At 42.0% G+C, this 16,180-nt stretch overlaps 2 protein-coding genes across 6 annotated transcripts; both read right to left on the bottom strand.

Moving 5' to 3' along the window:
* Positions 1–3,698: 3,698 nt before the first annotated feature.
* Positions 3,699–7,633, bottom strand: LOC131702143 (complement decay-accelerating factor transmembrane isoform-like). Its single transcript, XM_059004235.1, has 3 exons — positions 7,256–7,633; positions 5,582–5,761; positions 3,699–4,314 (listed from the first exon to the last, which is right to left on the bottom strand). Exons 1-3 carry the CDS (start codon positions 7,308–7,310, stop codon positions 4,301–4,303), a joined length of 249 nt encoding a protein of 82 aa, XP_058860218.1. The 5' UTR covers positions 7,311–7,633; the 3' UTR covers positions 3,699–4,300.
* An 822-nt stretch (positions 7,634–8,455) lies between these two features.
* Positions 8,456–15,793, bottom strand: LOC117971109 (complement receptor type 1-like). 5 transcript variants are annotated; one of them, XM_059004352.1, is made up of 6 exons: positions 14,911–15,745; positions 14,328–14,519; positions 13,906–14,005; positions 12,797–12,870; positions 12,186–12,311; positions 8,456–10,543 (listed from the first exon to the last, which is right to left on the bottom strand). In XM_059004352.1, the coding sequence occupies exons 1-5, from the start codon at positions 14,963–14,965 to the stop codon at positions 12,232–12,234; spliced, it is 501 nt and encodes a 166-aa protein (XP_058860335.1). In that variant the 5' UTR covers positions 14,966–15,745; the 3' UTR covers positions 8,456–10,543; positions 12,186–12,231. The 5 variants fall into 5 exon arrangements, with proteins under 5 accessions (XP_058860335.1, XP_058860334.1, XP_058860333.1 ...); XM_059004351.1 differs by having other exon boundaries at positions 8,456–11,787; positions 12,192–12,311; XM_059004350.1 differs by having other exon boundaries at positions 8,456–12,311.
* Between the last annotated feature and the right edge of the window lie 387 nt (positions 15,794–16,180).

Here is a 16,180-nt window from a genome sequence, read left to right as displayed (position 1 = left end):
GATTAGGACATTTTAGAAGACATATAAAGTTTTTACACAAACATTCATGATTAGTCACTAAGTAATCCACGACATTTTGTACAACTTCTGATATATCTTCATCTCTTAAAAACCTAGCCAGGTTATAAAAACAGACATCAGTCACATAAGCATACAAAACAATGATATGTATACATTTGCAGTCTTCTATTTCATCAAACATTTTAGGTAATATATTCATTAAAAATGCATTTAAGGGGTTACAGTGTTTTACATGCGTATCTACCAACTCTAACCATTCTTGAGCATCAACATCTCTATGGATTAAATCAGTTACACTTGTTGAACATTTTTACATTTACGGGGATCAGGTTTTGAAAGAGTCTCTTACAAGCCACTTTCTCAGCTATTAACTCAAACAGCCCCTCCATGGTTTTCCTCAGTTTTGCTGGAGTCTGGACGTTCTCCATTTTCAAAGTCACAGGCTCAGTAATAAGCTAAAGGAGCTTGGGGGTTAGTAAAACTGCGATGGTAAAAAGCTTTGGTTATTTTGTTAACAATGTCTCAGGGTTTGTCATCCAGGGTTTCTTGTAGATGGCTCAGTTTATGTCTAATGCTGTGTTCAGGTGTTAGCTCTGTTAAAATATCTTCCACCAGTTTCTGAAGTTTTGTCAAAGATGGATGGAAATTGAAACAAGCTAGAGCTTTAGCCACCAGAAGCTTCAGCCACGGGACGTGTATTTTTTCTAGTATTTCTTCAAAATGTTGATCAAAATAATCGGGGTCCGCTTCATAAAGGCAACTGTGTCTCAGCTGGCTTGGGTGATCAATTTTTCACCATATCACGGTCAATGATCACTTCCAATAGAGAAGCCAGGAGACCCATAGAGATCTTTAATACTTTTTCAAAAGAGATGCCTAAAGGACCGTCAACGTCGTCAGACTCTGCAGGGTTGAGGAGGGGGGCATTTTCAAAGTCTTTTATAAACCGGGTGTCACAAAGACAGCCAGAGTGGGTGGCGTCAGACCAGAAAAGGAATACACAGACAGAGACGGTGGTGATGATGAGCTGAGTGCAATGGCTGCACTCAGCGTTTATTAACAAATAAAAGGGTTGAAAACAGCACAAAAACAGGACACGGCACTATAGCCAAAATAAACAGACATACAAAACGACTAAACACTAAACAGACGGTGCAGGACAGACAGACGAACACGGTGAGTACAAACAAAACACTTACTATATTTATGATTACGATTTTAACTCTCCTTCTCTCTCACCCGTTCTCCACTCCCGAACACCCACCCTGAGTGCAAGAAATGTGCGTCTATATATACTATTGTGCTGGGATTCAATTACTAATTAATTATTCACTTGAATCCCAGCACGTGAATTAATTCTGTGCAACCCCGTGCTCACATATTACATTTAAACAGCACGTGAAGTGATTTGTGCTCTCCTCGTGCCTAAATACAAATCTACACTTTTTAAATACACGTGAAACACAGACCCGTTTATATCCCGTGTACCAATCTATACACCAACATTTACACACGCACGCATACACACAAATGCACACAGGGACGGGGCACATTGCCACATATACCCCCCCTTGTGCGCAGCACACATGGCCTCAACGGCCACCTCCCCCCTTAAAAATCCAGCAGTCCAGGACAAAGTCTCGGGCTGGGAAGGGAGGCTTCAGTGGGCCCATGGCTGGCCATGCTGTCAGCACCCCTGCCGGTAGTGGCACGGCTGACAGCCTGTTGGTCCCGTCCTGCAGCGAAAAAGCTGCGGGGGCAGGTGGTCCCCCGACCTCCCCCTTCTTCGTAGCCGGCAGCTCCCTCCTGTGGGGCTCCGGCCACAAGAACTCCTGCAGCGAAACTGCTGCTGGGGAAAGTGGTCTCCAGACCTCCTCCCCCTTCTTCGTGGCCGGCAGCTCCCCTTTCTGGGGCTCCGGCCACCGTACTCCCTGCGGAGGTACGGGCAGCAGAGGCAGCTCCTGCTCCTCTGCTCCGGGCGGTGGCGGAGGCAGAGGCAGCTCCAGCTCCTCTGCTCCTGGCGGTGGTGGAGGCAGAGGCAGCTCCAGCTCCTCTGCTCCTGGCGGTGGTGGAACCAGCAGGCATTCACCCTCTGCTGGTGGAGGTGGGACCAGCAGGTATTCACCCTCTGCTGGTGGAGGTGGGAGGGGCAAGCAGTCCTCCCACTGCGGTGGAGGTGGCGGAGGTAGAGGCGATGGGGCTGATGCTGGCCACTCAGAGGGAGGCTGTGGCGGTGCTGGCTCCCTCTGCTGTGGCGGCTGGGCATGTGCGCGCCGTGCTGCCTTCAGCAGCATAGCTAGAGGCTGCTGGGGGACACCAGCATCCTGCCCTTCTCCCCCCAAAAAATTTTCAGGGGGTTGAGCCTGTAACTCCTCCCCTTCTGGCTCTTGGGACGGCACCAGCAGGTATTCACCCTCTGCTGGTGGAGGTGGGACCAGCAGGCATTCTCCCTCTGCTGGCAGCTTGGGTCCTACGGCTGTGGAAGCCCCGACTTCCCTCTTTTTGGGCTGTGGATGCACCGACTCCTCCCTTTTGGGCTGTGGACGCACCGACTCCTCCCTTTTGGGCTGTGGACGCACCGACTCCTCCCTTTTGGGCTGTGGACGCACCGACTCCTCCCTTTTGGGCTGTGGACGTTCGGGCTCCCCCCACTCAGGCGTAGGACGTTCAGGCTCCTCCCACTCAGGCGTAGGACGTTCGGGCTCCTCCCACTCAGGCGTAGGACGTTCGGGCTCCTCCCACTCAGGCGTAGGACGTTCGGGCTCCTCCCGCTTGGGCTGTGGACACTCAGGCTCCTCCCATTTGGGCTGTGGACGCTCAGGCTCCTCCCGCTCGGGCTGTGGACGCTCAGGCTCCTCCCATTTGGGCTGTGGATGCTCAGGCTCCTCCCATTTGGGCTGTGGACGCTCAGGCTCCTCCCATTTGGGCTGTGGACGCTCAGGCTCCTCCCGCTTGGGCTGTGGACGCTCAGGCTCCTCCCGCTTGGGCTGTGGACGCTCAGGCTCCTCCCGCTTGGGCTGTGGACGCTCAGGCTCCTCCCCATAACTGCGGAAGGGACAGTGGGCGAACAGGTGATCCTGGTCGCAGAGGAGGCACCCCGACGATGGCTTGTTACATCGCCGTGGATGCCTGGCCCTTAGGCGGCACTCCTCCTCCCTGTCCTTCACCTCTTTATCTGTCTCCCGCTTGGGCTGTGGAGGCAAAACCAGCAGGCATTCACCCTCTGCTGGTGGAGATGGGGACAGCAGGTACTCCTCTGCTGGTGGTCCTGCTACCTGGGCTGCTGTTCCGTTTATCGTTGCCTCCAGGTAGCTGAGGAGAAACTCCACACCTTCCTCCAAGGTGTTTGGGGTGTGTTCCTGCTGATAGGCCTCCCATCTCTCACTGTCCATCATCCACAGGGCCCGAACGACTATGGGCAGAGCCTGGGCCTCCAGCCCAGCATTCTCCAGGAACCAGTCCCGCCATTTTGTGGCGTCTTCTGCCATTATATATATATATATATATATATATATATATATATATATATATATATATATTTTTTTTTTTTTTTAACAAAACCCCTCCTGGTCTGACGCTTGGAGGCGCGGCTATCCCACGATGACACCACGTGTCACAAAGACGGCCAGAGTGGGTGGCGTCAGACCAGAAAAGGAATACACAGACAGAGACGGTGGTGATGATGAGCTGAGTGCAATGGCTGCACTCAGCGTTTATTAACAAATAAAAGGGTTGAAAACAGCACAAAAACAGGACACGGCACTATAGCCAAAATAAACAGACATACAAAACGACTAAACACTAAACAGACGGTGCAGGACAGACAGACGAACACGGTGAGTACAAACAAAACACTTACTATATTTATGATTACGATTTTAACTCTCCTTCTCTCTCACCCGTTCTCCACTCCCGAACACCCACCCTGAGTGCAAGAAATGTGCGTCTATATATACTATTGTGCTGGGATTCAATTACTAATTAATTATTCACTTGAATCCCAGCACGTGAATTAATTCTGTGCAACCCCGTGCTCACATATTACATTTAACCAGCACGTGAAGTGATTTGTGCTCTCCTCGTGCCTAAATACAAATCTACACTTTTTAAATACACGTGAAACACAGACCCGTTTATATCCTGTGTACCAATCTATACACCAACATTTACACACGCACGCATACACACAAATGCACACAGGGACGGGGCACATTGCCACACCGGGTCATTTCTTCAGTGGTCCAATCCATCTCAAGATCGCTAGGTTCCAGAACGGCAATTACAGAGAAATATCTAAAGTTTGCAGAAGACATGGTGTCAGACTCCTTCAATCAAAAGGGACATGTGGGGGGCCCTTTAGTATGCTCCCTAAGATCATGTGTCATCCTATGAGGGGTGATGACACCTCTGGCCCCATGGGGGATCCTTTGAGACGGCCTATCAGAGATCCAAGAGGCACCACCCTTAGGGGGCATTTTCTGAGTTACCCTAAAACATCCGCCCCCTCTCTCTCATTGGGGTCTATTTTCAGTTCAGTCCACAGAGGAGTATGTACAGTACACAGAGGATCCTTGGGACGGATGCTTAAAGGACCCTTGCTTGGACTCTCTTGAACCTTTTTTTTGCAGTCTGTGGTTTCTTTAGCCTCTGAGGAAGGGCTAATGTGCATTTTTTTAAAGGCTTTTATAAGTTCAGACATTTGCCTATCCTCAAGGTCCACTTTCTCAGAGCATGAACTAACACCGGTATGAGACATCTTGTGTAACACTCTAATAAACTGCACAAATATTTTCCTCCTTTTATGAGGTCTGAAAACATGCCCAGACTTGCCCCTTTTTAAAACAAAAACAAAAAACAAAAACCCCTCGTAGTCTCGATCATTTCAACCTTTTGCTCAAACACCTAACCACCTTGATTCTCTGAAACCCCCCCGGTAAGCTTAATTCTTATTTTTTTTATTTATTAATGTTTTAAGAAAAACTGTTGTGACCGAGTGGATATATATATATATATATATATATATATATATATATATATATATATATATATATTCCATACTCCTATATAAAATCCACACCCCCTCATTATATATTCATAAATTCATAAATCCACACCCCCTCATTATATATTCATATTTTCATACATATAAGGTCAAAAGGATCATAAATCAGACTTTTGACATAAGCTATAGTAATACTTGAGAGGTATTTAAAACAGGTCAAACAGAATTTACTGTAAAAAGCAAGCTTTCTGAGAATAGTAAAACGATTGTATAAAACAAGTGCACGGCAAATTGCATTGTTTTATTCCTCTGTGCATTCACTGGGCTAGATTCTCAAAGCTAAGTCATCATTAGCACAATTTTTACCGGAAAGAAGAAATCCAAATTCTAATACAAATCAGAAACGACTTAAGACTAATTCAAACTTCCTCAGTTAAAAGTCTTAGTTATGTATAGCTGGTTTGGTAACTCTGTTGTGTGTGTTTCTCCTTTCTGATGCTCTCAAGTAAATAGCTTTGAGAATGTAGCCCATTGTCTGTAATAATTAACAGGCAATACCTTCACATTGAGGAGGCTTGCTGCTGTAGTTTCCTTGGGCGGTGCAGACAAGTTCCTTGTTTCCAATCAAGACACCCTTTTTACACCTGTACAGTATAGCTGTGGAGTAGACGACATTTCCTGAAGGCAGGTTCATGATTTCTCCATCTTCAATCTCGGGAGGGTCTGGACACTTAACAACTAAAGGGAACAAAATAAGACGCACACAGGGTGATTTGCAAAGCTTTAAAGCAATATTTGCTCTCCATTTTCTGAAAACAATTGTAAAAAAATTTTCTCAAATGCAAATCGACCAAGGGACAATGTAGATATGGGAAAAATCAGAAATGAAATGGTCTTTTTTTTTTTTTTTTTTTGGAAGTTATAGAAAGGGGAGCACATTTTGCACCGGAGCAAAAAGCTTTCATCCTGTAAAAATCACGAGAGGAATTCCATGACAAAAATCCATTGCCCTTCTTACTTTCACATAGAGGGACTTGTCCATCCCAGCCATCTGCATAGCACCGTCTGGTGCCCCTCTCAACGAGCTGGTACCTGAAACAGGACAGAACATTATTCAGAAAAATTCTCCAAGGGTAGGAAACTCCAAAACCCTGCTTAGAAAGGGCTGCGAAAGGGTTGTGTGATGAATACCGAGTCTGTTTAATGCTGTTGCTGATCCCAGTCATGCTACCCACCAACAGATTATGTGCTGTTATTATGTGCTGCAGTTTGAAATATGCAGATTTTTCAAAGACGCCTGCTTGATGCTGTTTCCTGGTACTTCTGGTGATACATCATGTGACATACCGCCCAGGAAGTGATAAGTGACCAGGAAGAAACTGTTTCAATCCAACGATCAAGAATTAAAGAGTACACAACCAGCAAAGAACTGAAATATCATCAACACAAGAAAAACGGGCACCAGCAATAATGTTGCCAGTGCCAAGCTGGGAAAAACACTGGGAACCTTGGTTAGTGCTTTTTGAAGGCAGGGGTGACAGAGCACTCATTCCTGTACAACTGCTTGGTATCAGAACAATACTGTCGGTCTTAAAGGGCTGTCTTGTATATGGCACAGTGCTGCAGGAAGAGTGAGGTTGAGAACACACTGCTGCAAGGAGAGTGAGATTGAGAACACAATGCTGCAAGGAGAGTGAGATTGAGAAAACAGCGCTGCAAGGAGAGTGAAGTTGAGAACACAGTGCTGCAAGGAGAGTGAGATTGAGAACACAGTGTTGCAAGGAGAGTGAGTTTGAGAACACAGTGTTGCAGGGAGAGTGAGATTGAGAACACAGTGCTGCAAGGAGAGTGAGATTGAGAACACAGCGCTGCAAGGAGTGAGATTGAGAACGCACAGCACTGCTTCAGAGCCTTTTGTAAATATATTCCTCAAACTCACCCCTCATTGCATTCAGCGTAAACCTCATCTCCAAAGAGGTGTCCTCCACCAGAATGGAAGTTTCCATTCAGCAACCTGTTGAAGCATGTGTAGTTTTCACACACGCACACGCACACACGATTGGACTTGAACTTGGTTTTAGCTTCCTGCCTTCAAATTCTTCAAAAACAAACATAAAGCACAAAACTGGTGCAAACCTTTAACATATGTCGTCCTGTTCCCTTTTGTAGCTCCCATTTAGAAATGTCATTGATAATGCATAAGACAGTAATATCATTATATAGAAGACTCACCGTTGACATTCACAGTTAATGCCACCAGCACCAGAAGTACCGCAGATTTGCTCATGTTCCCTTCCTGCTCCTCTCGACCCGAGTAGCGCAAGCTCACAGGCGGCTGCTTTTATGTTGGTATTAAGGGGGGAGGGGGTGGCGGGGGTGTATTTTCGGGAACTGGGATTTCCAAATCATTATTTAAACTTTTCTGGACCTTGCACTTCTGTCAATACTGGATGTATGATTAATTAAAAAAAAACAAAAAAATATTTACATGAAAGTGCTCGGCCTACTTGTTTTCAACGGACAACCCGTTCTGTATCAGGCTCTACTTCAGTGGGACCCCCTTTGTCTGCTGGTTTTCATTCCAAATGAGCTCTCAATTACATAACTAGACCCTTAATTGAACCAATAATTTGCTTAATTAGACCTTTTTAATTGTTCTCAGCTCCTAAAAAGCTGCAGATTACAAGTTACTTATTAAATATTGCAGTTAATTTGAAATCTGCAACTTCTGCTGTTTTGTCTCTAGGGGTCCGGACACACTAAAGGTTGAAAAGATCTGGCCTAACCTGTGTGATCAGAAAAATGGGCAGCATGAAAATGTGCATTAAAGTAGTGCAGCAACAACATTCTGCATTTTAGAAAACTCTTCACAGACTGACACCACTGCAAACCCACTTCTCACATGATTTAGGGAATTGTGGGTTAAACCAAACAGAGCCAGAGAGTTTTAGACTGTTGGAAGACATTTTTGATATTGTACTTTGAGATGTGATTCCACAGGGTCGGCCGATCGATTTCAGTCAGCTCGCAAAGTTTAAACATGTTTAATATTTTGTGATGCGATTCCCTCGCACTGGTAGTGTGTACTGGTGTGTAGTGCATATCTATGAAGATATAATATTTAACATTAATACCTCAATATCCTTGTTAATATTAATTTCTTAATAGATATAGGGCGATGTCTCCATTATGTGATTACCGTAATATTTAAATATAAAAATGATATTCATAAATTATTCAATGTTTTCAAACATATCAAAAGGACTAGAGAAATATGAGGCTAAGTTCTAAAAATATGCTTTTCAGTTTCAATATCGAGAGATTAACCAGTCAAATAACTACGTCAATAACCTAACACTAAAAATATATATAGGTTTAAGCATCTCAACTCAATCATACTTTAGTGCTCATAACAGGCAAAAAGAAACTGAACACATAAAAAATGAGTTTATTAAGGCTCACAAAAGTAAGAAGATAGAAGTTAGAAATCATGGTACCAGAATTATAAGTATAGACACCAGCAGGAATAAAACATTTCTACAAATATTTTTGTAAGCCACGTCTGTTGTGTTGGAACGAAGACTGCATTTGTGTTTCAGTTAGGAAGCAGTTTCAATTGCCTTTAGTATTAAGTTTTAATCCAGAGTTACTTCACACTTGTAGATAAACTCAATCAATGTTTAAATGGTTCTAACGTGTGCAGTTGTTGTTTTCAAACGCACACAATATCATGAGTTCAGTTAAAGTATTATCTTGTTTCAATTGTTCATCAAAGTATAATTGTTTGTATTTTTAATCTTAGCAAAGCGTTACGTTGCATTAAACGTTTTTACTTCTGGTTTGCATGCATCCACCAGGTGGCGCACTTCTTTAGAAAATTGTGGCTTTCAGACAGACATTCTTAACATAAGAACCAGCTTAGTTTGTTTAGACCAGACTGGCAGGTCAGCACAGCAAGTAATCTCAACTATTCCCTAATGGAAATCTTAACGACCTTCTGTTACTAATATCTAGTCCTTTGAAGCAGAGCTAGAGAATGTTAAGGGTTGAAGGAAGGAAGGGGATGACAAACTCAATTAACATCACAGCATCTAAGTCTTTAAAGATTTGAAATGTAATTTATCACAGTACATGCAATCTCTTCCACAGGTGTTGTGCCAAATAGCAGCAGGATTTGGCACCTTAGGTAGAGCCACCAGTAGTGTCTCCTAGGCAGGAGTTTCTTACTGCGTATCTTCTTCTGAATAACATTTGTGCCATAAATGCACGACATGACTTGTAAACTGCTGAGACCGGTAAACCCTAAACGCTTGTGACCTGAACTGGATTGAAACCCAGGCCTCTAGAAGTTGCAGTCCAGTGCAGTAACCCTTGTACCCAAGATTAAAGCAGGTTCGTGTGCATGATATAGTTGCATTTGCTGAGATTTCTTTTAACTTGCTGTTGTTTTACTGACAGAAAGCTGACAAGGCACTCTGTAGGCCCGGATCCATGGTTCATGTAGCGGTCTGTATTCTTTGTCCAGATCACAGCTGCGCATGGTGCAAGGTCAGACTCCCTGCAATCACAGAACTTGATAGCATACAAGTTGCCAACGTTGTTACCCGCGCAGTACATTTTAAAGTCGTGGGACCTTTAGGTTTTAGTGTCTCGTCCAACACAGACCCGTGCCGTGGTGCTGGCAGATTGCTGTATACTGTACATGGCAGCTGCTGGTGTTTAACGCAAGAAAGCTGGTATTTATGCCCTGATTTGAAAGTTCTGGCGGCCTGTAAACACGTCTGTTACCTTTTCTTTCAATAGTTTTCTTCCATACTGGCTCGTTTTCACCTTCTCTCTCCCCAACACTCGAGCACAACGCCTCCTTCAAAGCCCCCACAATTATCAGTTTCAATTTTACAATTTAATAATAAGCCTTTTTTGAGGTGGAGTGCATGTTCCTAAACCCAGGGTCCTAAAGCCTGCAAATTAAGGTTCGAAACATATACTCCATCACTAATATATATATATATATATATATATATATATATATATATATATATATATATATATACAGTTGTAGTCAAAAGTTTTGCTTTTGTGGATGAGGAAAAAAAGTTACAAGAAATAGATGACTACAATTATTTATTTCAGCAATCTCTTTTGCAAAACTCAAAAAATGCTAATTCAAAAGTATTCATACCCTTTGATGCTATAATAGTACTATCTACAGGGTGCTAGAAATTTCAATATGTTAATGCAGAACCTAATTCTAGAAAAGTCTATGAAATGCTGGATTGTAGGTGAACATTCTTAGAGAGTATAAAAGGGTTAGGCATAGGATGACTGCTGTCATTACCATTAAGTCAATATGGGAAAAAGTAAAGAGCTACCTGAAGACCTTTGGCAAAAAAATATTTATTGTCATAAAGCTGGAGAAGGATACAAGATTTCCAAGCATCTGAAGTATCCCAATTTCAACTATTGTTTCTATTATCAAAAAGTACAAGACTCATGGTACTGTCACAACGCTCCCTCGGTCTGGAAGAAAGAAGGTTTTTTCAGCAAGAACAAGTAGAAGAATTGTGAGGAAGGTTAATAACAATCAGAGATTGACTGGCAAAGATATTCAAAGTGAATTGGCTGCAAGTGGGACTGGGGTTTCCATTTCAACCATAGGTCGACTATTGCATGATGAAGGTCTCAATGGTTCGCAGGTCAAGGAAAAAGCCACTCATAGGAAAATGTCACAAGGACAATCACTGAAAGTTTGCAAAACAGCATTTGAATGATGGATATGAACAAAAATCGAGCTATTTGGTCACGGTGATAGTGATTACTTATGGAGAAAGTCTGGTGAGGCGTACAAAGAAAAGAACACCACACCTACTGTCAAGCATGGAGGTGGTAATATCCTTCTATGGGGCTGTTTTTCCTCTAATGGCACAGGAAATTTAGTTCCAATACATGATAAAATGGATTCCATAGCAGACCAATAGATATTGGCCAATCATCTGAAACCCTCCACTACAAAACTTTTAAAGTGTAACTGGACATTCCAACACAACAACGATCCAAAGCACACATCAAAATCTACTTCAGAATGGTTAAAGAAGAATAAAATGAAGGTTCTGGAATGGCCTAGTCAAAGTCCCGGTCTAAATCTGATTGAGAATCTTTGGTATTGTGCACAAGAGAAGTCCTTGGAATTTGAATGAACTGGAACAATTTTGCTTTGATGAATGGTCAAAAACACAAAAAAAATCATGCCAAAAACTCATTGACAAATATCCTAATTGTTTAAAAGAGGTTATTATTGCTAAAGGTGCCTCAACTAGCTATTAATTTCATTTTCCTTGTCAGGATATGAATACTTTTGAATTAGCATTTTTTGAGTTTTGCAAAACAAAAAAAAAATGCTGAAATAAATAACTGTAGACATCTATTTCTTGTAACTTTTTTCCTCATCCACAAAAGCAAAACCTTTGCTCCAAAAGAGTTTTTCAATAATTATTTGTTTTCGAGAAATTTCAAATTTCAAATTTCTAATTCCTAATTTCCATTAGGGTATGTAAACTTTTGATTACAACTGTATGAATATTATATACAGTACATACATACATACATACATACATACATATACAGTAGACCCACATTAATCCGTCTGGAGCCTGAATTAGTGAAAAACATGGATTAGCCGAAATTGAGTTTACTGTTTAGGAAATCTACAGCTATTAATTGAAAACTTGCAATAATGCAATAATACAAATAAAATATACTATAATGTCCCAACAAAAGATACACTGTGCATAATCAGCGTTGCTCAGAGACGGAGAGAGCTGCTTTAAAAAGTCACTGATCTTGCTCCGAGTCTTTAATTGTCGTAACTGCTCTTCATATTCAGACTGCCAGGCTAAGAGAGTCTTAAATCTGCTTTCTGCTCGCTTGTCACTGTTCAATAACTACAATACAGTGCTGTCTGTTGCCATGCACTATACTGTACTCAACTGAATTGAATTAAATTAAATGATGACTTGGCTTCTGCACAGATACGCTGATTTCTGCACTAATGCATTTTGATAATTTACTGTATTAAACCGCACGGATGATCAAAAACACAAGTTACTGAAACACAAATTAACGGGAGTCCACTGTATATATACAACAGTGTGAAGGCAAGTACCTTCATCAGTGAAATAGTAATCCGTTCTAAAGCGTTATTAGGCGTGTCAATTCCACCAGTGGATGACCTCGGAAACGGTTTCTTTAACAGCATTTTTAAATCTGTTCCAGAAGGTGCGCTTCACACCTAGAAAATAAAAAAAAGAGTGAAAGAGGGATTTAAAACATGTTTTCCCCCTGAACTCCCTTATCTTAAGCAGTGTTGCTGTTCTGTTGATAGTGGGATGGCAGGGTTGATACGGTGAAATAATATTTACGACCCTGGGGGTGTGAATGTCTAATAAAGATGGACGTTGGGAGGTTCCCTTATAACCACCTACTGTTGCAAGTTGTTGCAAGAGCGTGCCTGTTTATTTCAGACTGCATCAACAAGGGCCGGTTTGGGATTATTACACCGAGTGCACAGAAAAGATGTGGAAGACTAAAATAAACACACTCATAAATCATTACTATAAAGCTCCTGGTTACTGGACACTCTAGCTAAGGGGTGTCCAATCACGGTCCTGGAGGAAGTTATAGAAAGGGGAGCACATTTTGCACCGGAGCAAAAAGCTTTCATCCTGTAAAAATCACGAGAGGAATTCCATGACAAAAATCCATTGCCCTTCTTACTTTCACATAGAGGGACTTGTCCATCCCAGCCATCTGCATAGCACCGTCTGGTGCCCCTCCCAACGAGCTGGTACCTGAAACAGGACAGAACATTATTCAGAAAAATTCTCCAAGGGTAGGAAACTCCAAAACCCTGCTTAGAAAGGGCTGCGAAAGGGTTGTGTGATGAATACCGAGTCTGTTTAATGCTGTTGCTGATCCCAGTCATGCTACCCACCAACAGATTATGTGCTGTTATTATGTGCTGCAGTTTGAAATATGCAGATTTTTCAAAGACGCCTGCTTGATGCTGTTTCCTGGTACTTCTGGTGATACATCATGTGACATACCGCCCAGGAAGTGATAAGTGACCAGGAAGAAACTGTTTCAATCCAACGATCAAGAATTAAAGAGTACACAACCAGCAAAGAACTGAAATATCATCAACACAAGAAAAATGGGCACCAGTGATAATGTTGCCAGTGCCAAGCTGGGAAAAACACTGGGAACCTTGGTTAGTGCTTTTTGAAGGCAGAGGTGACAGATCACTCATTCCTGTACAACTGCTTGGTATCAGAACAATACTTTCGCTCTTAAAGGGCTGTCTTGTATATGGCACAGTGCTGCAGGAAGAGTGAGGTTGAGAACACACTGCTGCAAGGAGAGTGAGATTGAGAACACAGTGCTGCAAGGAGAGTGAGATTGAGAAAACAGCGCTGCAAGGAGAGTGAGATTGAGAAAACAGCGCTGCAAGGAGAGTGGGATTGAGAACGCACTGCTGCAAGGAGAGTGAGATTGAGAACACAGTGCTGCAAGGAGAGTGAGATTGAGAAAACAGCGCTGCAAGGAGAGTGAAGTTGAGAACACAGTGCTGCAAGGAGAGTGAGATTGAGAACACAGTGCTGCAAGGAGAGTGAGATTGAGAACACACTGCTGCAAGGAGAGTGAGTTTGAGAACACAGTGTTGCAGGGAGAGTGAGATTGAGAACACAGTGCTGCAAGGAGAGTGAGATTGAGAACACAGTGCTGCAAGGAGAGTGAGTTTGAGAACACAGTGCTGCAGGGAGAGTGAGATTGAGAACGCACAGCACTGCTTCAGAGCCTTTTGTAAATATATTCCTCAAACTCACCCCTCATTGCATTCAGCGTAAACCTCATCTCCAAAGAGGTGTCCTCCACCAGAATGGAAGTTTCCATTCAGAATCTCCCCGGGAAAGCCACAGGACTTTCCTAGAATGCACAATGCAGTAATTCATTAACTAGTTCAACTTGTTTTATTATATCTTTTTACAGCCTGTTTATTGTATTTATCTATATTAATAAAGTGTTTCAATGAACCACACAATGGGGAAACGCCAGCAGGATTAATACAGAGTTAAAAGACTACCCACTGTCATCACTAACTGTCATAATCAACAATATAACCAATACATTTATGTGACAGTAATCCCTCATCACTGTAAGTCACTAAACATTATCCAAATAATTATCAAGTACGCGCTTTACCGGAAATGTGTGAAAGTAACATATATCCCTAACCCCATGTACTTACGTTCACACTTCAAGGTCAATGCTGACCACATCTTATTGATACAAGTAATTGATGCAGATCCAGCTGTCCTCACATACCCACTCTGACAGTAGTAAGCAACTTTAAATCCCTCTATAAACTCAGATGGTGAATGGGCTTGATATTCTTCTCTCAGTATGGTATGGTCATAATATGGAGGATAGTCACATTCTCCTAAAAAGAAAGGGATCTACATTCATCTGGGATCATACTGTATTTTACCAAGATAGACAGACAGACAGATGAATATCCATATATCAAAGTTTACCATGGTAATTTTACAGTTTTTAATTTTCCTTTTGATAACACTGTGCATTTGGCGTAGTTGACATGCTTTCACCAGCAACCTGTTGAAGCATGTGTAGTTTTCACACACGCACACGCACACACGATTGGACTTGAACTTGGTTTTAGCTTCCTGCCTTCAAATTCTTCAAAAACAAACATAAAGCACAAAACTGGTGCAAACCTTTAACATATGTCGTCCTGTTCCCTTTTGTAGCTCCCATTTAGAAATGTCATTGATAATGCATAAGACAGTAATATCATTTTATAGAAGACTCACCGTTGACATTCACAGTTAATGCCACCAGCACCAGAAGTACCGCAGATTTGCTCATGTTCCCTTCCTGCTCCTCTCGACCCGAGTAGCGCAAGCTCACAGGCGGCTGCTTTTATGTTGGTATTAAGGGGGGAGGGGGTGGCGGGGGTGTATTTTCGGGAACTGGGATTTCCAAATCATTATTTAAACTTTTCTGGACCTTGCACTTCTGTCAATACTGGATGTATGATTAATTAAAAAAAAACAAAAAAATATTTACATGAAAGTGCTCGGCCTACTTGTTTTCAACGGACAACCCGTTCTGTATCAGGCTCTACTTCAGTGGGACCCCCTTTGTCTGCTGGTTTTCATTCCAAATGAGCTCTCAATTACATAACTAGACCCTTAATTGAACTAATAATTTGCTTAATTAGACCTTTTTAATTGTTCTCAGCTCCTAAAAAGCTGCAGATTACAAGTTACTTATTAAATATTGCAGTTAACTTGAAATCTGCAACTTCTGCTGTTTTGTCTCTAGGGGTCCGGACACACTAAAGGTTGAAAAGATCTGGCCTAACCTGTGTGATCAGAAAAATGGGCTGCATGAAAATGTGCATTAAAGTAGTGCAGCAACAACATTCTGCATTTTAGAAAACTCTTCACAGACTGACACCACTGCAAACCCACTTCTCACATGATTTAGGGAATTGTGGGTTAAACCAAACAGAACCAGAGAGTTTTAGACTGTTGGAAGACATTTTTGATATTGTACTTTGAGATGTGATTCCACAGGGTCGGCCGATCGATTTCAGTCAGCTCGCAAAGTTTAAACATGTTTAATATTTTGTGATGCGATTCCCTCGCACTGGTAGTGTGTACTGGTGTGTAGTGCATATTTATGAAGATATAATATTTAACATTAATACCTCAGTATCCTAGGACACCATCCCACCCACCCCCACTCAATAAATTGGTAATATACAAACATTAGTTAATATTAATTTCTTAATAGATATAGGGCGATGTCTCCATTATGTGATTACCGTAATATTTAAATATAAAAAAGTATATTCATAAATTATTCAATGTTTTCAAACATATCAAAAGGACTAGAGAAATAGAAATATGAGGCTAAGTTATAAAAATATGCTTTTCAGTTTCAATATCGAGAGATTAACCAGTCAAATAACTACGTCAATAACCTAACACTAAAAATATATATAGGTTTAAGCATCTCAAATCAATCATACTTTAGTGCTCATAACAGGCAAAAAAAAAACTGAACACATAAAAC

The sequence above is a fragment of the Acipenser ruthenus genome, chromosome 29 (genome assembly GCF_902713425.1).
Source record: "Acipenser ruthenus chromosome 29, fAciRut3.2 maternal haplotype, whole genome shotgun sequence".
NCBI classification, from domain to species: domain Eukaryota; kingdom Metazoa; phylum Chordata; class Actinopteri; order Acipenseriformes; family Acipenseridae; genus Acipenser; species Acipenser ruthenus.
Note: the sequence above shows the minus strand (reverse complement) of the source record. Positions and strands in the feature narration are given on the sequence as shown.

What these genes read in the sequence shown, in the direction of transcription:
- LOC131702143 (XM_059004235.1), bottom strand. Translation starts at nt 7,310, where the DNA reads ATGAGCAAATCTGCGGTACTTCTGGTGCTGGTGGCATTAACTGTGAAT. An exon ending in ATTAACTGTGAATGTCAACG is followed by an intron (nt 5,762 to 7,255) that starts GTGAGTCTTCTA and finishes TGTTCCCTTTAG; the next exon opens with TTGTTAAGTGTCCAGACCCT.
- LOC117971109 (XM_059004349.1), bottom strand. Translation starts at nt 14,965, where the DNA reads ATGAGCAAATCTGCGGTACTTCTGGTGCTGGTGGCATTAACTGTGAAT. An exon ending in ATTAACTGTGAATGTCAACG is followed by an intron (nt 14,520 to 14,910) that starts GTGAGTCTTCTA and finishes CTTTCTTTTTAG; the next exon opens with GAGAATGTGACTATCCTCCA. An exon ending in TACGCTGAATGCAATGAGGG is followed by an intron (nt 12,871 to 13,905) that starts GTGAGTTTGAGG and finishes GTCCTGTTTCAG; the next exon opens with GTACCAGCTCGTTGGGAGGG.